This window comes from Palaemon carinicauda, chromosome 9 (assembly GCF_036898095.1).
Source record: "Palaemon carinicauda isolate YSFRI2023 chromosome 9, ASM3689809v2, whole genome shotgun sequence".
Classification (NCBI taxonomy): Eukaryota; Metazoa; Arthropoda; class Malacostraca; order Decapoda; family Palaemonidae; genus Palaemon; species Palaemon carinicauda.
Window position 1 is genome coordinate 146,079,313 of NC_090733.1, and position 23,237 is coordinate 146,102,549.

General features: G+C 34.5%; 1 protein-coding gene across 2 annotated transcripts in view; it reads left to right on the forward strand.

Moving 5' to 3' along the window:
- The window catches only part of LOC137647237 (spastin-like), a 197,256-nt gene that overhangs the window by 168,369 nt on the left and 5,650 nt on the right, over positions 1–23,237 (forward strand). The window contains exons 2-9 of one of the 2 annotated variants that reach the window (XM_068380617.1): positions 7,915–8,082; positions 9,581–9,865; positions 14,856–15,019; positions 15,424–15,648; positions 15,957–16,065; positions 16,366–16,514; positions 17,718–17,908; positions 18,361–18,554. In XM_068380617.1, coding sequence (XP_068236718.1) covers positions 7,915–8,082; positions 9,581–9,865; positions 14,856–15,019; positions 15,424–15,648; positions 15,957–16,065; positions 16,366–16,514; positions 17,718–17,908; positions 18,361–18,554 — 1,485 coding nt within the window. The remainder of the gene's footprint in view (positions 1–7,914; positions 8,083–9,580; positions 9,866–14,855; positions 15,020–15,423; positions 15,649–15,956; positions 16,066–16,365; positions 16,515–17,717; positions 17,909–18,360; positions 18,555–23,237) is intronic. The other variant, XM_068380618.1, reaches the window with a different exon arrangement.

Genomic DNA, 23,237 nt, shown 5'->3' on the forward strand with positions numbered 1-23,237 from the left:
TTTCTCGGATGCCTGAAGACAGCGTGCGTGAGAAAGGGCCAGTCGCATGTTTTTATGTCAGAAGGCTGTCTGGCCATAACACGCCACGTCTCCAACTTTTGTTTTTGGTAGGAGTCGCTTGTCATAGAGTGACCGGGATTTTATTTTGTATACATTTCTAATGATCCTTATTTAGATACCTTACATTGTAGTGTGTGAAGGTCTTTGGATTTTCTGGAATATAATTTCGTATATTCATCAGCATATGTCCTTTCAGTCAAGCTACCTCGGTATATGTAGTAATAGCTTTGTTATGTAATGATCATGTGAGGACTTTATTATTTTACATGGTTATATCAATTAATATAATTTTGTTCTTGTTTTGTCATTGATGTAATATTTTTTTCCATCTTTTGACGAAGATCAAAGTGCTGCAGTGTTATAATTGATATAATTATAATTCTAAAAAAACAGTGCTTGTGCACTCATCATCTAAATTAATGTATTTTCCAATGATAATTAGAATTATGATAGCGGTCGAGTTTTCATTGGACCAATTGTCCAAAGAAAATTTTGTTTTGTCTGCTTTAGCATCGCTTCCCGATAATCACACAGACATTTACGTCTGTGTCCGTGCTTCATTTAACGAGATAACTCGTTTTACTGTTATTGGCGGAAATACGCCATTTACTGGAACCCGTCCCGTTTATTTTAACTGTTACGTTTCCTATAATGTTTCGCTTCCAATTCATTATACCGTAATGGCTGATTGGACAAATTGTACTGGGTTTTTGAACGATGTTGATGAGAGATATGAGTTTCTAATCTTCAATTAAAAAATTAGACTCGATCAATTAATTTCACTGTGGATATATCTGGCTTGATTTTGTTAACCTGTTAAACCTGTGCGTTTCATTTAATAGTTTTTTTTATTGTAATAGTTGTTTTATCCAGTTCAAATGCAGTAAATAGATACAATGTTCAAGATTGGCTTTGTGATTGAAAATGCAAAGAATATTCACGTATTTACCTTTTTTTTTCATTATAAAGGTGGAGAGGTTCCTCTTTGATCCTCTTGCTGTTTTTTATATAAAACATTATCTATCAACCAACCCATACATTAATTTGTTTATCTTGGTTGGATGAAGGTGAATTACTAGCCGCAAACTAGCAATTATTCCTTCATTTTTTAAATAAAGATATGCTACACCTTGTGCGCATTGAGATCCTGAGTGCTCACAAAATAAGATCTCCATTGAACGTAACGTTACTAGTTAAGAACCTATTGGCACACCTGCAGAGTCATTAGCTGCCATTGCTTGGCCTTCTATGGTCCTAGATTGGGTGCTGATCTTGTGTATATTATGGTCAGTCTCAAGGGCTTGTCCTGTATGTACGGTATTGTCCTTTCCTTGCCTTTACCATTCACGAGTGACCGTTAATTGCAAGCCGACATCCTACTTTAGATTAAAATGTTAGAGAATATTTAATCTAGTCATACCCAGGAGCTTCACATCTGGTGATTTACTTCCTTCTGAAGCATATTTAGTCAGGCCTTTAAGTGTTTTAACTGTCGTATTTCGGAATTTTATGGAGATTCATTTGGGGCATGGGTATGTTTCGGGTATGGTTTAGATGTTTGTTTGCCTTAATTGTTTACGAACATAGTATTAAGGTAGTCATGGTAACTGAACTTCAGGATTTTCTCTCTCTCTCTCTCTCTCTCTCTCTCTCTCTCTCTCTCTCTCTCTCTCTCTCTCCTCTCTCTCTCTCTCTCTCTCTTTATATATATATATATATTATATATATATATATATATATATTATATATATATATATATATATATATATATATATATATATATATATATATATATATATATATATGTTGGTTGTAAATGGGGTCTGAGAGTTGTGTGAGCTTGATTTTTTATGCAAGAATTTATCAAAGCCATTATGGAAAATTAGGCACTTAACTCAGCCAAATAAATTAGGCCATTTAGATCACCGTACCTTTCGTTTCAGCAAACACTATTTATTTCCCGAACGATCTTTTTATGTGTAAGTAGCCTAGATACTGTATGTCAATAGTATGTCCCATTTCTTGTCACAGCTCTTTTTCCCCTTTATTGCCTTTTCAACATTTCCTTTGCCATACTCCAGAGGATAGACCACCGTCCATTTTTTCCAACCATATACCTCATGCCTATTCACAGCACGACATCTCTAAGAATAAAGGGCATGAAATGGATTCTAGGTAAAGCGATGGATTCAACTCGGAAGTAAGCCTGGGGAATCCAAGATCAGCCTACCATTTTACATTTATGTCATATTGAAGTTTAGTTTATATGTTTAAGAGAGTACAATGTGCTAATTAGTGGAGTGAGATTTGTAGGGGATGGTCGTCGCCTTTCATTGCTTTGAAAAAAGAAGTCCATTTTCTTCAAAGTGTTAAACATGGGTTCTTAGCACTTGCAGATATATGTTGTTTATTTTTCAGGATATTTTCAAGATAATTTCTATAGTTGAATATGAATGAGATTATTATTATTATTATTATTATTATTATTATTATTATTATTATTATTATTATTATTATTATTATTGTTGTTGTTGTTGTTACAAGAAAAGTAGTCCTACTGGAAAATCAGATTTATTTTTACCGAATTGTACTGGAAAAGCAAATAAAGATTATCGCTTGGCTATCTGGCATAAGATCTTAAGTTATAGATCCTTTTCAACTGTGTCATGAATTTCAAGTAAAATATTGTGCGTATAAGCATAATATCAATAAGCTTTAAGAAAATATAACCTACAAGATATAGTAAATGTACCAATAAGTAAAATGGCCCTTTAACATAAAATCTGTAAATCCATTAAAGGATTTTCTACTTAAGCCCCATTGACCTACATTCCAGAATCCCGCATTCCTCTTCTCTACTCCCGGCTCAAAGTTATCTTTCTTCGGGAAAAATTGCCAAAAAGGGAATACTTTCCTCTCGAAGAGTAAGAATTGCAATTTCCACCTTAAGAGACACGCCTGTCCATCAGCGTGACATCTCTTAGACGCGGCTATAAAAGCCATTGAGACAGACTTGGCTCATTGCGTTTTACTTTTTAGGATGAAAACTTTGTCCTCGGAGATCTTTAACCCCGAAAGGTCAGTGACCTGGGGCTGTTCGTTCCCGGAGATTTGAGGCTGTATTTCTAATGTCTGCATTTTGTATAGACTACTTTTATCTATTCAATAATTTCTTGTATTTAATGGTTAGATACATTCTCATATAATATTTTAATTTCTTTTATTTAATGGTTAGATACATTCTCATATAATATTTTTATGTTTTCCGTGGGTAAAATCTTTCCATAAAGCTATCTTATAACTAAGGTGAATATCGACAATCCACGCATTTCTTTCTTTCTTTTTTCCGCGAACCCAAAAGGCTGGCTAAGAAATGCTTTTCCGCACTCGCTGAGTTTATTAACCTTATCGTCTTGGTGCATTAAACCTTAATTGACCCCCCAAAAAAATCTTCTTGATTATTATATCTTAACCGAAGTCATGAGAACTGTTGTACTGATGTTTTATGAAAGTCATTATGAATCTTCTCTTCGCTATAATCAAGAACTTTTGAGATTGGTGCAACTTCAGTCGTACCCATGTGATCAATACGGCCACTATTGTGTGTGTGTGTGTGTGTGTGTGTGTGTGCTGCTTAGAGCGTAGTCTCTCTCTCTCTCTCTCTCTCTCTCTCTCTCTCTCTCTCTCTCTCTCTCTCTCTCTCTCTCTCTCTCTCTCTCCTTGCAAAATATCCGGCGTTTTATGTGGCATTGATTCCAGATATTGGAGTTTTATGAAAGTTCATTTGGTCTGCAAACACATCATTCTCTTAGCCATATTGCTTTTTTTAATAGCTTCGCTGTAACTAACAAAAGCCAGGTGGATTGCGTCATTTTTTTTATTCGTCCCCAGTCTAAGTTTTAGCTACTAATTATTGTCTTGAGAAATAGATTTTTCAAGTAGATCTGGAACCCTAACATCATAAGATTATTTTTATTTTTAATATTGATAGATTTATTATGTAAATTTTGCTTAAAATGTAATTGGTGTTTGAAAAACAAGACATCAATGACTGCTTCATTTTAAGCTTTAAATTTGTCACGATTTTTTTTCTTTTTTTTTTTCTTTCTTTTAGCATGAACCTCTTTATCTAAAGCTTGTGAGTTAATAACTCCTTTGGTAATTATGAGTGGCATTTGCCATGGGCATACCCTCTCCAAGTCTATTCAAAAGCCCATACTTTTTTTTCTAAAGGATGTGCTGTTTGAATACCAGCAAAATATAATGCTATCAATCTTCATGGTTAGTTATGTTCTTTAGCATGATACTTCGAGAACCAGTGGACATTTTTTTATATGGTGTTATATATATATATATATATATATATATATATATATATATATATATATATATATTGTGTGTGTGTGTGTGTGTGTGTGTATATATATATATATATATAAATATATATATATATATATATATATATATATATATATATATATATATATATATATATATATATACAGTATTTATATATATATATATATATATATATATATATATATATATATATATATATATATATATATATATATAAAAGAAGACTTAGCTCACAGTCGAGGGATGTTTTATTATAACTTAAGTTTTATTTGAACCATTTTCATAATTTATCATCTGAAGACAGTACGTTAATTATTCTGAACTTTAAATTCCAAATAATTTTACCTTTACTACGGCTTTCTGCTAACTGTGAAGGGCATGTGTTTGCTTATATAACAATAAAGGATTAAAGTCATTTATCTATGTTATTTGTTTGATTCATTAAAACCTGTTCTTCCTAAACTTCCCAAATCTCGAAACTACCACAATACTGCTCTTCTTCTTCTTCTTCTTCTTCTTCTTCTTCTTCTTCTTCTTCTTCTTCTTCTTCTTCTTCTTCTTCTTCTTCTTCTTTTTTTCGCGCATCTCAAATTACATAACAATCAAAATATATGAACAAAAGAATTTTAGCTTCTTTTCTCTGTATTAAAACATTCTATCATACTTTATTATCTCTGTCCCCTTGTAAACAATGAGAACATCCAATGTTTTCAGTTCATCTGGCTTCATCGAACTTTTTATCATGTTCATTTCTCATATTTTCTCTTTTCGGAGTTATTGCTGGCAGTCCACCGCAATTCATGCACTGTATGCATTATTAACGGTCTCTGCAACACCCTTTCGTTAAAACCTGAGTGTGGCTAAAGATCACCTCTCTAATATCTTGCTGTCCAACCTCTTTAAAATTTTTAAGACTTAGTCCTTAGTGTTGGGGGCGTTCTGAGTAGCTTTCTAGACCCCATTAGCGCGTCTTGTGATCCATATTCATAAATAAAATTAAAGATTTCCGTATTTTAGTCAACAATTTCAGCGTCAACTATTTTTGCTTTAAATTTTCATTAACATCCAAATCTAGATTTTACTTCATGACACTTGCTTCGAATCCCGTTGGATAATTGCCAAGTGTCCTCCCTTTCTCTCTCCCAGGAACTCTATCTTGTCTTTACGTTTTACCTTCCTCTGTTTGCAATATATTTTCAAATCTCTTTAACCATTGGCAATGCTCCCCCCCCCCCCCCATCGTTCATACTGTTACGGCGTTAACGTAATTTGTTTTAATAGATTGTCGTAACATTTAGGGACATCCATTCACGTGCCGGTTTGAAACTCGGAAATGTGTATAAACTGAACAGTGCTACTTACCAACAATAGCGCCCCCCCCCCCCCCCCTCCCATCCCCCGAACTCTCGCCTTCATCATCAGCTTTTTCGTTTGTGCAGAAGCAAATTACACAAGCAAGGAGGGCTCACATTCATGACAGACACACATTAGTTCTACGTCAGTCATTCTCGTTTACCTAGTTACCGCAAGGTCTATAGAATACTCTATTCAGTACCTTTTGACCTTCACTCACATGCAAGAGTCAGATATTTTCGTTTTTTTTTTTTATTCTTACTATAATTTCTGATCATAGAGCTATGACAATCTGATATTTTCTTATGTGTAATATGTTTTTCATATCTGCTGTGATAATTTCTTGACGCTATGGATAGCGAAGATTTGTTCGTTGTGTTGTTCTAAAAGGACTTTATATGTTGAAAGATAGTTTTATGATGGGGGAAATTACAGACAAAAAATATGTACCTGGCAACGTTAAGTTCATTCTCTCTCTTGTGATTTTGGACTTTGCTTTTTCTCTCATGTTCTTCATTTCATGGTTACTCATTCTCTATAGTTTGATCCTTAATTTTCTTGTTACTTATTCTCAATTCAAACGTTTCTTGACCATTTATTGTTTGCTGTAAAACTCTTCTGTTATATAAAAATACAGTCAAACTCAACCCACACATCTTTTATAGCTCAGGAGCAAGAAATGAGTTGACTGCAAAACTCCAATTGGTAGATATTGATCGACCGAAGTGAAAGGGCAGCATCCCGTACGTTACTCTCCTGCACTTTTGAACGCTGCATATGATATATGCTTTCGATTTCTAATCTATAGATTGGGGCATGCTGGGCATGTTTGATTTCGTTTATTCCTCGATTAAACGGAAGAAATAAAGCTGTAAAGCCTGATGATCTTACCCACACGAATTGATATGTATATATATATATATATATATATATATATATATATATATATATATATATACATACATACATACATACATACATACATACATATATATATACATATATATATATATATATATATATATATATATATATATATATATATATATATATATATATATATATATATATATATGTGTGTGTGTGTGTGTGTGTGTGTGTGTCTGGAATCCGGACCGTTTATAATATCATTTGGAAGTGACTTGGATATAATTCAAGTAAATTTAAAAAGAAAAAGCACCACAAGGTTTGAATAAACTCTACGGAGTTTGCTACCCGCGTTTTACTAAGAATAACACTGGAATTGCTATGATTTATTATCATTGACCTCAGCTGCAGCCCCAGATGTTATAAGCCCAGGAGTAACAATATGTAAAGAAGCGTAGCAAGGAGAAAATAATAACAGAATAAATAGATAATACTAAATTATGGATGTTCGTAATAGCATTTTGCGCTAGTTTAACCTACGGAAGTTTCAACGATTCTACTTCAGAACTAGGCAGACCGTTCTGTAATTTAACCAGTATGTTATAAATATTCTTTGTGTCTAGGAAACGTAGTTGGTGCCTATTATAGGCTTTAGCTGACTATTAATTATCCAGCAGTCTTAGAAATATTACTTTCATCAAATGTTTTTTGAAGTTATGAATTGAAAATGTTCCTCTTTAAAGTTGAAGGTAATGATTTTACTTAAGGATTTTTGTGTTATGTGTCTGGCTGTTTTTACAATAAAATTCCACGGAGAAACAGTTTCCTGTTAAGCAATTTTTAACTAGTTTCCAGGAATATTTCACTTATTTTATAGTGGAAATTTTATGACTTTTCACTGATAATGTAATGTAAATTACATTTATTTAACAGCACAGCTATTTCCAACGTTCAATTTCCTTAGGAATTTCTGAGAAGTAGAGTCGTAAAATACCGCTGTAAGAGAAAACATTTATCTGTTAACGCAAATGTCACACACACACACACACACACACACACACACACACACACACACACACACACACACACACACCGTGTGTCATTACAGCTAAATTAATTGCTTTCCCATAATGAATAGTGTGGTCACCAAGACCTTAACTTTTCTGTACATATCTCTCACTTATACAATATTTCCTGTACCTATCAACAGTTATATGAAGAACCGTCCAGTGACTGCCCAATACCTTCGACTTATTTCGACCGCTTTTCTTGCAGGTTGCAAAGAGCTGGCTATGGAGTGTTACCGTCGTGGGATCTCGGAGCTGGAGTCTGGGATTTCTGTCGACTGCACTGGTCGGGGAGAGGCGTACGAAAGGGCTCAGAGATTACAAGACAAGATGAGGACAAATCTTATCATGGCCAAAGAGAGATTGGACATGCTAGGTATGTCGTTGTGGCTTTTGGTGTAATGTTTGTGACATGTTATATTTGTTGATTACTTGTTTAGATCAGTTAATTTCGATTTGTTAATGCTGTAGGGAAATTATAGAATGTATGGTTATATTCTTTATGTTTATGTTCATGGCTTGGTTCAAGATTGCCATATAAATTTAATTTGGCTTTTATTTACATGGTTAAATATACGTTTATTTATTTTTATCTTAAACATTGCATAGTCTTCATTATATTGATCTTTAGAAGAAATTTTATTAAATTTCAGAATTATAATAATTTTTCACTGGATTTTGTTTGTATGTCTTTTGTGTTATATAATTTATTTGAACTATTGTTCGTGTTCATTAGTTTAAGTTTCTTTTTATCTAGAATTTCTTTCTGAATTATTTTGATAAATATTGTCACAGATTATATTTTAAAAATCCTTTTTAAGTAAGAGTAAGAACTTATGCGTAGAGAGTATTTCCTTTTATTGCATGCTCTTAAGTATCTTATCTTAAAAATTTCTCAATTTTTTTGCCTATATATGCACTTTTGTTTCCATATCTTTACTTGTGTGCTCATAGTAAAATATATCTACTGAAAAATAATTTGAATTTGTATCAGTATTAAAATGGCATTTAGTTTACTAATTTATGGCAGTTTTTAGTAAAAAATGAAAGTGAACTGAATTTGAAAATGCATTTCAGGTGAATTCTATTGGCAATTAACCAGCAATTTATCTGTAACGTTATGATTGGTATATGATACATCTTTTCCTGTTTGACTTGTTAAAATCAATTGAATTTCTCAATTCATTATTGCTGGCATGAACCAAAATTGGGTCATCACTTTTTTCTAAATCCATTTTTCTTAATCTCAGGAAAATAAGATAAATAATTTTTATAATTGCTTTAATGTAACAAAGAAGTATTGTTGATATACTTCTAATAGCAAGGATAATAGCTCAAGTTGTCCTTTATTGTAATTTAATTACTGTATCTGCAATTAACTAAATGTTATATATATATATATATATATATATATATATATATATATATATATATATATATATATATATATATATATATATATATATATATATATATATATATATATATATATATATATATATATATATGTAAGTGGATGTTATCTTGTGAAGCCAATTTAAAGAAAATGGAATGCCTTTTTATAGTAAAAGAAAGTTTTAATGTATTGGCCCCAATTTTTTGTTATCTCATAACATTAAAAATTTTGCTGTGATGTTGAGAAGTAGAGATATTTTACTGTTAATTTTCCTCATTAAAGCATTGAAATTTTGAGTAGGATTTTTATTTTTTAAACATTTCTTTTAGAATATAACAATTATGCTTATTTTGAAGTAGCGAAGCCATAATTATGTTTCATTTGGCAGATTTTGTAAGTTTTATTTTATTTCTTTTAACTCCCTATTTTCTTCTGTCAGTTGACTTATGCATGAGACACGAGTGTTATTGTTTTCTAGATTCGTTGGTTCACCTGCAGCAGCTGGAGTTGGATGTGCCTCTCCTCACAACCCTCACTCCCCCAGTCACTCCTGCTCCCCGCCATACCCATGCCCCTACTCGATACATTGGGGGTGCTAAGGCAACCAACACCCCAAGTCACAAGGTGAACACAAATCATACCCCTCCTCACATAAACAAGCCTCGTGCCCGCGTAGCACCTCAGGTCATGAGTCTTACAGATTCAGGGCGAACCTCTGCTGATCGACGAAATGGTTCCACTCAGCCCAGTAAAGCTTCTGAAGGTAGCGCACTTCTTTGTTTATAGAGTATGCTGTTATTTTCCTCCCAATTTACTTACTGAAATTACTCTTAACTGTGGGTTAACCCTCTCTTTATCTTCAGTTTAGGATTTCCTACTGAAAAATTGGTTTATAGTGGTTGCAACTAATAACTTTCTTAAAATTTTGATTTTAGTGATTACTGAAATAGTGAGATTTGTGTCATAGTACATAATTAAAGGATGATTAACAGTCTTTAAGGGTTTGAAGTCTTTGATATTAAATATAGAAATGAAACTGCAATTGAAGAAATTAATTTTACTATTAATGATTTCTTTTACAATATAATGTAGTAACAGTTGAGATCTAGATTAGTTTATTTTGCTTCAGCGTCAGTATAAACATTAGGCTCCTTAGCTCTGGATTACTTTGCACTTGGGATGTTAGCACTGTAAATTATTTATGATAACTCAGCATTGCTCTTTTGAATAGACACATGCTTAAGCTTAGCCTTCAAATGCATGGTTCAAGGACTGATATTTTATTTGATTGGTTGGGATGTTGCTTGCAAAATAAGGTACACACTACAGATATGTAACAAAGGTTAAAACTTGTGCTGCTTATGGGCACTAGATGGCACCTGAGTAACATAGTGGCAAGCTTAAATGTGATAGCTGTTTTAATGAAGACAGTTTTTAAAGTGGTCAAGTGCAAATGAATTGGAAAGTTTTGTGTACCATCTTATAAAATCAACCTAAAACCTACATGTAGAATTTTTGGGATACTTTTAAAAGTTTCCTGGATATTGATTAATAGTTACAGACTTGGGCATGCATGGGTTCCATTGACTATAATGAAATAAAGAATAGCAATTGTAGAAAATTAATATAATTTCTTTTTTTTTTAGAAATGTCTTTAGATATCATTGTGGAACCATTAGATATTATTCAAGTGAGTTAGGAATGGAGATATTTTATGAAAAATCCTAAGAATATTTTTTTCCTATGTTTTCTCAGACTACTGTAGCAAATAGATATGATTTCACAACTCTTTCTTCCCCCTTACAAATCTCATGGATTTTTCTGGGGATAGAGTTTACTGTACACAAAAGTACAGCTCTCTTAACATGATTTTTATTTTTCCAAGCATTATACTAACAAATACTTTGTAAAATTTTAACCTACAGTAGATTATGAATTTACTAATGGTTGCCTCCATACAGATGGTTTGTTGATGGGCATGTAATTTTGATTTAGAAGAGCCCTCAGAGTTTGCATTTGGCACCCCCTGGGCACTTTTCCTTTCCATGAGGCTCCTGACATCCTAATAGCATTGCCTGGCTCTATCCTTTGATACCAATAACCCCTTTTTCAGTGACCAGCTGCCAAGTTTTGACCACTGACCTTTACATAGGCACAAGTGAATTTTTTTACATTTGTATGTCCAGTACTTTGTGTATACATGTACGATACTGTATAGGCAAATGCTTTTGTCTTTATATTTTTGTTTTTGTAATGTTATGATTGTTACTTGAGTTTTTAGGTGCTTTTTCGAATTAGGATTTTAGAAGCAATTTTTTGTTTTTTAAGATTTTAGATGCTATTGTTTCAAGGCTTAAACTGCTAATCTCTTTTTTTATACTTCTATTCTAATGTAATCCCTTCTTTCATTAATATTACTTGCTCTCCATTTTATTTTGCTTGTTTTGATTTTTAAATCTAAGAAATAAAGCCTTTTCAATAATATGACTCATTGATATTAAGTTGATTTATAATATAAAATATACAACACTAATTCTGTATGGTAGAGACTTTACTTGCATTAGTATAAATTCAGCTTTTTACTTGAGAAAAGTAGTGATAAATAAGCTAGTCATGTATATACAGTATATTTTTCAGCCAGTTTTGTGTTTAGAATCTTATTCATTATGACACTAAACACATCCACAGTGGGTCCAGCAAACTAGAAAATACTTTTCATCAATCATAGTTGTAATAAAAATTATTGTGAAAATTTCAGTATTTCATAAGGCTAAAGGCTGTTGGAATTTTTAATAAACAGAGCGAAAAGACTATACGCAAGTTATTTGGTAGAAAAAACTATTGCACTAGCCAAAAAGTCACTGTGAGAATCTAATAATGCCAGCATGTAGAGCTATATAGTATAAATTGCTAGGACAAGAAGCTGTACAAGAAATGGAAAGTGTTCCACTTTCAAACTGCACAATAACATATATAAATGAGAAGTTACATAGCAATAAAGAGGCTTTGTGTGATTAATTGAAAGAACAGCAGCCCTCCTATCCAAATTGAGTTTACAGACACTATTACTAAACATCACATTGTACTGTAGTTTATACAAGATTGGCTGTTGAGAGTGAAATAGAAATCTACTTTTATTGTCAGATGCTGTGATCAACTGAACAAGTTATTGCAAGTCCATCAAGATCATGTATTGACTTCAAGTAATGAATTTTTGTTTAAAAGAAGATTAAATTGAGAAATGTTTCAGAAAGAAACTTTGAGATTTTTCAATCTACTGCAGCAGGCTAAAAGCAAAAAAGGATATTCCCAAAATTACGTATTATTTTCGTACAAATTTTGTTTTTAGAGGGAAATTAAAGGTATAAAAAATGATAGGATTATTTTTATGTAGGAGTTCTCTTAACCTGATAACTAGTTCAAGGGTTCCACAATGGTAAAACTGTTAATAAAATTGATCTAGAATATAGGTAAGTTTATTGTTTCTAAGGAAAGTGTAGAAGTGTGTCAAAACAATACAGGAAAAATATGAGGTATGATCATAGTGAGGAAGTGAAGTGATTGGAAAATTGTATGGTAGAGTGTTAATTGATAGGATTAAGGATATAACAGAGGATACAATCTTAGAAGATGCACACACAGGGTGGCTTTAGAAGAGTCTTAGTTAGGCAGATATGTAAGAAATATTTAGCAAAAGGTAAGGAGGTGTATGTTGCATTTATGGATATGGAGAAAGCTTATGATAGAGTTGATAGGGAAGTAGCGTAGAATATGATGAGGTTATATGGCATTTGTGGAAGGTTGTTGCAAGCAGTGAAGAGTTTATATATATATATATATATATATATATATATATATATATATATATATATATATATATATATATATATATATATATATATATATATATATATACTGTACTGTATATATATATATATATATATATATATATATATATATATATATATATATATATATATATATATATATATATATATATACTGTACTGTATATATATATATATATATATATATATATATATATATATATATATATATATATATATATATATATATATATATATATATATATATATGCAGTAAAGCTTATGTTAGTAAAGGAAATGAAGTGTGTGAGTGATTTCCAGTGAGGGTGCGGCTGAGACAGTGATGTGTGATGCCGCCAGGGTTGTTCAATGTGTTTGTTGATGGAGTTATGAGAGAAGTGATTGGTCAAGGGTTTAAGCCTTGGTAGGTAGAATGATCATAGCTAATCATTAGGTATGTTTTTTAAGGTAAATGTTATAAAAATCAAGGGAACTTCTCTATCCAGTAATCCCCAAATTTGTTTCTTTTGTTTTTAAGTACATACTAAATTAAAGTCTAATTGTACGTATGTGACTATGAAGAATCTGTCATCATATGAGATATATTATGTTTAACTGTTTATTAAGTAACTCTTGAGACTGCAGTACTCATTTATTATTGCATTGGTGGAATTTGCACCATTAAAACATAATTGGATATTGCCCTAAGTGCCCTTCACGCAAAGCAGTGTAGTCATTATTATCATCATCCTGTTTGATAGTGGAATATGCAGTAGCTTTACTGGGAAAACTTGCAAAAGAAAGAGATCTTGGCTGCTAAACAGCCTATTTTATTAAGATTTACATAATCTGGCATTGCTGTACATATTAAAGTAGGCATGATTTATATCACAATCCTTTTATAAGAGCAGTAATCCATTGTACGTGTACAATATTTGAAACGGTTCCTAACCATCATAATACAAACATTGATAATTTAATTTTGCCATTTTGAAAGAAGCTGTAGCAGTAATTCTTTCATCTACATTCAATTTTCAAATAAAGGATTTTACTTTAAATGGGTAATTCTGTAGTTTGCATAAAAATAGGCTGATATCTGCCAAGAGTTTTCGTGTGAAGAAAGATTTTTTATACTTTGAACTACAGAGGAACAAATTGATTACTTCATGTCTTGTATCCATGGCAAGTAACATGTCCCAATGTATCCAAAGTTATTGATTGAATTGTAAATTACATAAATTAAAGGGAAAATATTTTTAAATTCCTATATAAAACTTCTAACTCATCCTAAACCAAGTGATGTAAAGATAAGTAGTTAAGGCTATTATTAGTTCAGAGGACAAATTTACCAATTGGTAATTACACTCTTCACTAAGGTACACTTACATACACATCTGTTTAAGCAGCCAACTCCAGGTCAGTATAGTTTTAGTAATGAATTAATATTTTGTCCAAGATTATTTTGTGAGCGTTATAGCTTTGCTTTATATGGATGTTTGTGGAAAAAAGCAAGCTGTTAGAACATGAGAGCAAAGAAACAGGCTCTTTTCTACTGCATTTAAATACTGTACACATGTAGTACTGTAGTCTTATACTGCTTATAGCAATGATCAAATAAAATAACTTTTATGTTATTATGAAATCTATTTCTTACTGGTTTTAGATGAGTACGTAATTTCGTTGATTATGGTATGAGTAAGCTTTTATTTTGTAATTTCTGTTTAAAAGTACTGTAGTCTATTTTGTATTTTGCATGAACTTTCAGTAATCACTTACTGTCTTTTGTGTCACCTGATTTTTTATTTCATCTGTTCATTAAGCTTTTGCTCTTAAGTTGCTGGTTTGATTTGTTGCCATAATTTTGTATGTGAAAGATTAATGTTTTCTCTGTAATTATTAAATGTACCATCTTTATAATTTCCTGAAGATGCTAAGACCTTCAAGAAGATCCCAACGGCCAAGCGCATCACAGCTCTCAGCCATAAGAGTCAGACCCTTCCTCGAAATATGGGTTCAAGAGTTGTGAGCAAGGCACGAGATGGAAAACACCCAGGCACTCCTCCAAGTGTTAGAAGGCAGCTCTCAAATCAGGTTTGCTTTTATGCAGTATATATTTGATGTTATCCACTTTAATTACTGAAGAGAAGGAAACTGATATTGAAGATTTTAGAAATATTTGACAGTTGTATGTTCACTGTAAACATTATCTTATTGCATTGCTCACACAAGTTAATGGCCTAAGCTTTTGTTTTCTTGTGAAATATAACCATAGGGTTGAAATATATTTGGATTCTATGTATTTAAAATCATCAACTTGAACTGGGTGAAGTAACTTGTTTGAAATATTCCATAAAAAAAAATAAGTTGCATGATTTAATGATCTAACAAAGTTTTATTAGAAAAAGTTGAATGGTGCAAGGAACTATGTGAGAATAGCAATAGCAGAACAATCTTTAGGAGTGCTTTAACCTTTGCTCTCTCTTAAATTATGGCAGAATGGCAACAACGTAGCAAATGGTTCACCTGTGAAGCGAAGAGGATCTGCTGGATCAGGTCTTGCAAATAATGGAGGTAATGGAACACCAAAACATACTCCGTCTCACAGAAGAACCCAGAGTGCTTGTATTAAAGGAGTAGATTCCAAACTGGCACAGGGCATCATGGATGAAATTTTAGATACTGCACCACCAGTTAATTGGGAAGACATTGCAGGACAAGAAGTAAGTTGACCTTTTTTTTGAAAAGTAATGAACATGCTTCCTAGAATTGGTGTATAAATTCTTTGTTGAAACTTCTTTTCATAAATGATTGAAAATTCTGTATATTATGTGATATTAAGATGGGAAAGCTGTAAGGAATAATGTTATAAAATAAAAAGTTTTTTTACATGATTTGCAATCAGTTGTGGCTGAACTATTTGTGATGTGGCATCAATATTCACATTATCTTGTACATTGAAGTATTTACAATTTATTGCATTCATTGAGAGTGTAAACATTGAGTTATAAGGAGGTGTTTTTTTCTACAGGTTGCTAAAAAAGCATTGCAAGAAATTGTTATTCTTCCATCTTTGCGTCCAGAGCTATTCACAGGACTTCGAGCACCAGCAAGAGGGCTTCTTTTATTTGGTCCCCCAGGTAAGATAATTTTGCCTAATTTGATTAAAACTTGTAATTTTTATTCTTTTGATAACACTAGGTATTTTAATTTACATTTTACTGAATGGACTCCTGCCAATTTGGTGTATGTCAATATTGCCAGGGATTTTGTTTATAATTACTGTATATTATAAGATCATGTGTGAAAAAGAATCCGTGTAATTTATTATCTGTTGTCAAATCATGAACAGAATATTCAGGCTTCTAATAAACATTGGAAAACTTTACTGTACGGGATTTTGTGTTGGAGTAGATGATGGATATCAAGTTTTGTTCCAGGTAATGGTAAAACCATGCTAGCTAGAGCAGTGGCAAATGAGAGTTCAGCAACCTTTTTCAATATCAGCGCATCAACGTTAACAAGTAAATATGTCGGCGAAGGAGAAAAGCTTGTCAAAGCACTATTTTCAGTAGCAAGAGAATTACAAGTAAGGACATTATTAATTTGTTTTATCTATACATTGAAGTATATTACTTTAATTTGAAAATTATTTCATAGCAAAGCCACCTTGACACTTGCATGATTTTTGTCTGAAATTTTCATAGTGGAAAGATATGCCATTTATGTGGTACGCCAAATGAAGCATTGCTTGATCCTTGTTCTTGCACTGTATACACATAAGTTATGATTATCTATGCAATGTGCGACAAAAGGGGGCAGCATTGATACGTATTGAAACACAATGACACTACTTGTTTACTTGGTTAAGTATGGGCTCACACTGACACTTGGCATTGGCAGTGTTCACAGGTGCTCACGCTTGATTCATGTGAGTGGTAAGCACATGGCACGAACATTTATGTGCCAAATTTGTTAACATTTCAAAATTTTCTCTGCTCACTGCCGTACCCTTTATACACACCACCTGAAGATTTTAATCACTGACTTGATGCATTGTGTGGCATTGCTAAAAGGAAATATGTGCAAGGTGCAAGGTAGCTGCAGTAATAATTAGTTTTTATATGCTTTTGAGGTTAACAAAGCTTCCTTCTGAAAGCTAGGTAATTACCAATGTATGTCTATCAAATCTGAAATTTCCTATTTTCTTTCACTGTAATAGTTGTGCCTTTCTAATGGAGTTTTGTGTTTATATGGTGCTGTATGGCTATAAGAGCACTTGGGCAAGTCAAATAATATGGTTATCTCAGTCTTGAAGTTGAAACATGTTCACTAGTCTGTAAGGCGTGGTGGTGTGGGATGGGGGAAGGGGGCAAGAAATAAACCTCACCTGAGTATAGACATTATCATTTCATTATTAAAATTCCTGTTATTTTTATGCATCTCACCCCGAGTTCTTATGGCCAACTCTCACATTCTGATGGAGGTGGAATATGGAAGGAGAGAGTTAGCTAATCTAATACCTTAGCCAATAAGATTACTGTATTATTATTATTACTAGTTTAGCTACAACCATAGCTGGAAAAACAGGTTGCTACAAGCCCTTTGACTCCAACCTGTGGAAAGTAGACAACCTATATGCAATGATAGCAGCAAGAAAAAGTCGGACTCTGGAAGGATGCAGATATGGAAAATGCTAACATGGAAGTGATTACTATAATTTGATAAAAATAAAGGGTAGTTATGTTAATTCTGCCCTCTGAATTTAATTTTGGTTATTTTTTTTTTCCAGCCTTCAATCATTTTTATTGATGAGATAGACTCTCTACTGTGTGAACGAAGAGAAGGAGAACATGAAGCATCCCGAAGGCTTAAAACTGAATTTCTTGTTGAGTTTGATGGTCTTCGCTCAGATGCTGAAGAGAGGATCCTTGTTATGGGTGCAACAAACAGGCCACAGGAACTGGATGATGCTGCATTAAGGTCAGTAAACTGTTTCATTTCTGCAGCAGTATTTCTGAGGTTATGGAATAATTTATTTTAATATTTTACAAATGATAATTACTGACTAACCTCTACTTTTTCTCTCCTCAGTGCTGTACAAATATTGTCAAGTTAGATTTCAGTCCATATTTGGTTTCATCCTTTGGAAGAATTTTACTTTACGATGGTGGAGTCGACATAAAACATGAAAAATTACATACCTTTTTAAATAAAAGATTCCTATGTTTTCAAGAGATTGAAATTGTCTTTAAATCTTTGTTAGCAGAGCAAATTACCTTTAGTTGGAAAATGAGACTATTTTTGTAGAAAATTTTTTATTTTACAATGGTGTAATTTGAAAGAAAGATATTAAATAATACCTCTGGTGTTAATTCACGTTACACCCTCCAGGTAACAGATTTCCATATCTAAGCTTAACAATTTTTTTGCAGGAGATTTAGTAAAAGGGTATATGTATCACTTCCTGACAAGGATACACGTGCGCTTCTCTTGGGGAAACTTATATTGAAGCAGAAATCACAAATAAGTTCAAAAGACATGGAGATTCTTGCAAGCTTGACAGATGGTTACTCAGGCTCTGATTTAACATCATTGGCAAAAGATGCAGCTTTAGCCCCCATTAGAGGTAAGTAAAAGGCTCTTTGGTGTACACTGGTTAGATTTGATTTCCCACGTTGATACCTACTTTTGTCTTAGATTTTTCTCCTGTGCTTGTGATCCATAGCAGAGCTAATTTCTTTTCTCCAAATAGAAAATTTCTTTGTCATCATGATAGGTGCAGTGGTACCTCGGAGGTAGAGCTTACCTGAACTATAATGTGTTTTAACTATATTGTTGAACATCTTGCTTTTGGAACAAATTGGCATTCTGGCACTATTTTTCAACATTTTACTCCCAGAAATTAAACGATATTCGGAGATCATATGGGCAGTTGTGACTTTACTAAAGCCTCTATGGGCAAGATTCGTATCATTAGCGACTTCATGCCCACCAAGACAAAAGGTGTACAATAAAGTATTAGGTTTTCTTGTAGCTCTTCCCTAGAGCACAGTCCGGGCTCAACTCACCTACTGAAAAGGTTGCTGGGGCATTCCGCCAACATTCACTGTCCCCCGGAAAGAGGAGGGAGGTTAAGTCGGTCTCCCTGAGTTGTGGTAAAGGCTTCTCATCTTTGATAGCCTGGAAGACCGACTCCAGAATCTTGTTCGCACATGGTGTAGGGGTTTGGTCGTCGGCCACAAACATAGTGTACGAACTCTTGTGGGCCGTAAGCATGGTGTTCAAACATTCCCACTCATGGAACAGGCGAACCAAGACAGACTGTGCCTGTTCCTTAGGAAAAATGACAGTTTCCTTTGGAACCTTATCTAAACAGATCAGAGCTTCTTCTGTGAGGCGAGCGTAGCCGGGGAAAGGGAATTCAAGACCCGGCGGGTAGAATTCGTAGTCCGTAAGAGGCCGTGTACTGAAACCCTCGATTGACAGCATACCCTCCGAAAAGGGGGCATGCAATACTAACCTCCAAGGGTTATTCTTATTGAAAGGAGGAAGCTTGGAGGCGTCGGGAATGGGGTACTGCTGTTGTGGAGGTGGTAGCCCCGAACTCATGAGGCCTTGGACTAGGCTCTCCACAGAAGCTATCCTCTCTTGTGATTGCTTCGAATGAGACGATAGCATCGACTCAAACCGAGCAAACAGTTTGTCAGAAAATTCCTCCATGTTAAATTATCCCGCCTGGGGGGGAACAGGTGCCGGAACAGAGACTACTTCTTGAGAGGTTGAGGGCACAGCAATTGGGTCTTGAGAGAATCTGGTAGAGGAGGATTTAGCCTCCGAGGGTGACGATCTCAAAGGGTTGTGGTCTTGGGAAGATTTGCGAGTTCTATATAAAGGCTTGTGAGGAGCCTTCACTTTGGGGGGAACAGGTCGGGAGCTGAGATCAGTCCCGGTTGCCTCAGGAAAACCGCGAAAAGAAGATTGGTCGGAAGTAGAAGAGAAAGCCGGGCTAGGGAGAGGAATCCCAGCCCGGGAACCACCTGACTCACCTATGTCCCTACTTGCGTCGGGATCATCCAGAGCCATGGGTTTCACATCAAGGTCGAGGGTAGCGACGTCCTCAGTTAGGGTGGCGCCCGCCTCCCCTTGGTCCGGGGCCAGAAGAAGAGATGCAATGCTCTCGATGATCGGGTCCGCTAGCGCTTTGGGGACCGCAGCTGATGTTTTAGCATTGGGGTAGAGGAGGGAACACCATTCCTCAGAAAGGATATACGGCTGTCTGGCCTTCACGTTGCGGGCGAACCCGCCAATCCAGATCTTGAGGGTAGCTCGGGCTGTTTCCATTTCAAGCTGGGTGTCTTTAAACATATATATATATATCTATATGAGGTGCGTGACAGAGGGGGGGTCCTAAAAGGGTCCGTGACGTGCGGGACCAAGAGGGAGAAGCCCGTACACAACTTAATAAATAAATAACATTACAAGGTACCACGGAATGAGTCGAAAACTCACCGCCGATCGTCGGCCAAACGAGCGACGGAAAGAAAACGACTACGACCGGGTAGAGTATTGGGGAAAAGTAATGTACATTAATGAATAATAATAGAATGCCTCACAGAACAACGGGAACCGCCCGTGCAAAGCGGATGCCCCCGGGAGGAGTACATAGCGCTTATAAGATATTGGCGGGAGGAGGCTGGGAGTAGGTTGGCTCCGAGACGATATCAGGTATACCAACCTGCCAGACCCACGAGTGATATGATCACGTGGAAAGATTAAAACACTATAAAAAACATAACACATGGTAAATAAGAGAGGAAGGCATGCTAGATGATGATAATAATAATAAAATTAGCTATAAATCAATCGTAACACAAACGAGGGCGCGAACAAGAGACAGGAAAGAACAAGCCTGACGGCACTAGGAGTAGGCAGGGCTACCAACAGAACACAGGGTCAGTGAAGTGCTAACAAAATGAAAACTAAATTGTAATAACCGACTCATGAAAGCCCCTCGAACTAATGCAATCATACGAATGACGTTAAAATAGTAAGCGAGTCCGTGGCATGCGAACGTAAATAAGCTAAGATATGATATGTGGGAAAGAACGCCGATGGCGATCAGGCATGCCAACCTCCAAAATACGCACATGAATATGAAATAACTGTTATCATAAAACAGGACAATATAACATTGATACGGTGCGTGAACCGTTGCGATCCATAAAGTTCACAACGAGAAACAATCAGTATGGAGGACTTATTGAAAATCGTTAGAACGAACGAGAGAGAGAGAGAGAGGAAGGAGCCTATCCCGAGAGAGACCCAGCAAGGTCGTGAATAAAAAAAAACGGAATAATATAAACAAAAATGGACAAGGACCCTCCAAAATCTCAAAACTCATAGATCTGGTACTTAACTTAGATGTTATGACTGTGGAGTCGGACATCTTGAGGTAAATCCAGAGAAAAACCAGCGAAATTCACACACAAGACAAAATATGGTTATCAAACTGCGTGCTATTAAAGGAGTGACGTCACTGGCGTGGGTTGACTAGTAGTAGTACGAGGTCGAACGGCACCTCGCTGTTCAGGGATTTTGACAGGAGATATCTAAATGGTGCGAGGCCTCTGGTTGTGATTTATATCGACACCTTATACAGGTGAGCGAGCTGGGTTCAACCTGGCATTCCCATGCTTTTTTTTTCTCTGGTAATATATAGCAGTTATATACCTTAGAAATGGTGCTTAAGGAGCATTTCACTGGGCGACACGGGTCGGAGCCCAGAAAACTGATATTACTTTATTTATACACAATAAAAGGTTAAGAAGATTGGTGATAGTGCTAATCAAAAAGAAAATTTGGTAATCATTATGAAAATTGTTTCAAAGTAAGAGGAGAGTGTTCAAATACAGTCAAGCCAGACAGCCTTCCATTTATGCCAGCTCTTCTTACTTCAGTCAAGATGATGGATAAATTTATTGATTTTATTTATTTATGGAGTCAATTTTTGGTATGATTTTATGGATGTAATCACTGTAAACTTTATATAGAATTGCTGCAATTTGCGTAGTTACTGGTTTCTTGAATGAATTAGGATAATCCTATTTATATTTTCTTATGGGGGAAATTTATTCGTAGTTTGAATTGGCCTTTTGGAACTAAAGAAGTTCAGTCTCTGGGATACTACTACTATGTTTTCTTAGAAATATGGTGAATTTGGAAGTAATTTGTATTTTTCCTAACTATAAAACCCTGATTTCCTTACTAGGGGTATATGTTTTCAGTTCACTAACATCTATCTCCATAGTAAAGAGAAAATGGTTTGTATTTATATCGGAACAAAGTAAAATTTTAAAGCTCCCATACCTTTATAAGATCATAATGGTGGTGTATTTTTCAAATTTATAGAATGTATTTTATGGAGAATTCAAAGCGAATAATCACCTATAGGTGAAAGTGAATTTTATTTTAAATGCATTTCATGTAGAGGTTTCTTGTCCTTAATAATGAGTTTAGCAACTTAATTTAGGAGCTTACATCTCATTACTATACCTTTAGCAGAGACTAGAGTTAAAGATAAGGAAGTCTGTGTTTCAGGTTAGTTACTGTTTCTCACGCCTCCTTTCCCCTGCCCGTAAGGCTACATCTTCCTTTGTAGAACAAGCTTATAGTATGGGGGACACATGATGTAGAAACATTTGCTCTTGATTTTAAAAGAAAACTTTATTCATGATATACACAGTGGATAATAGCTACCAATACCTCTCGAGATTATCTGAAAGTTTTTACGCTCACTGATGCATCCTAAGAACACCTTGGTATCTTCCATTAAAAGATGTAGGTCTATGCTGCCTCTTGTGGTTTGGCGCAGCCTAGATATCAGAGGCACTAATAGATCCTTTATAAATGAGGCCCCCTCCTAAATTTAGGTACATCCCTTGGAATCTAGATGTGGTATTTTAAATTACCTGGACCTCTTTTTAAATCTGGTCATTCCATCAGTTTTAAAGAATTATCTGTGTAAACCCTTTTGTTTTTACCTCTACCTGATTGATGAGCTAGCAGTTCTATCTCTTTGCCATATTTCAAGTATGTATTGTTTCAGAAGTCCAGTCAGGACAATAAAATCCTACTTTGCTTGCTAGAACTAGAGACCAGGTAGATATCATAATTACTGTACTATGAACCATTTCTGGCATTTGTATTACTTCTCTCTTGAAGCTGGTTAGATGTTGATGTCTACCCTAGGTCTAAAAACTTCCCACGTTTTGTCGTACAAGAGTCGCTTTCCTTGTGCATGCCGACGCCA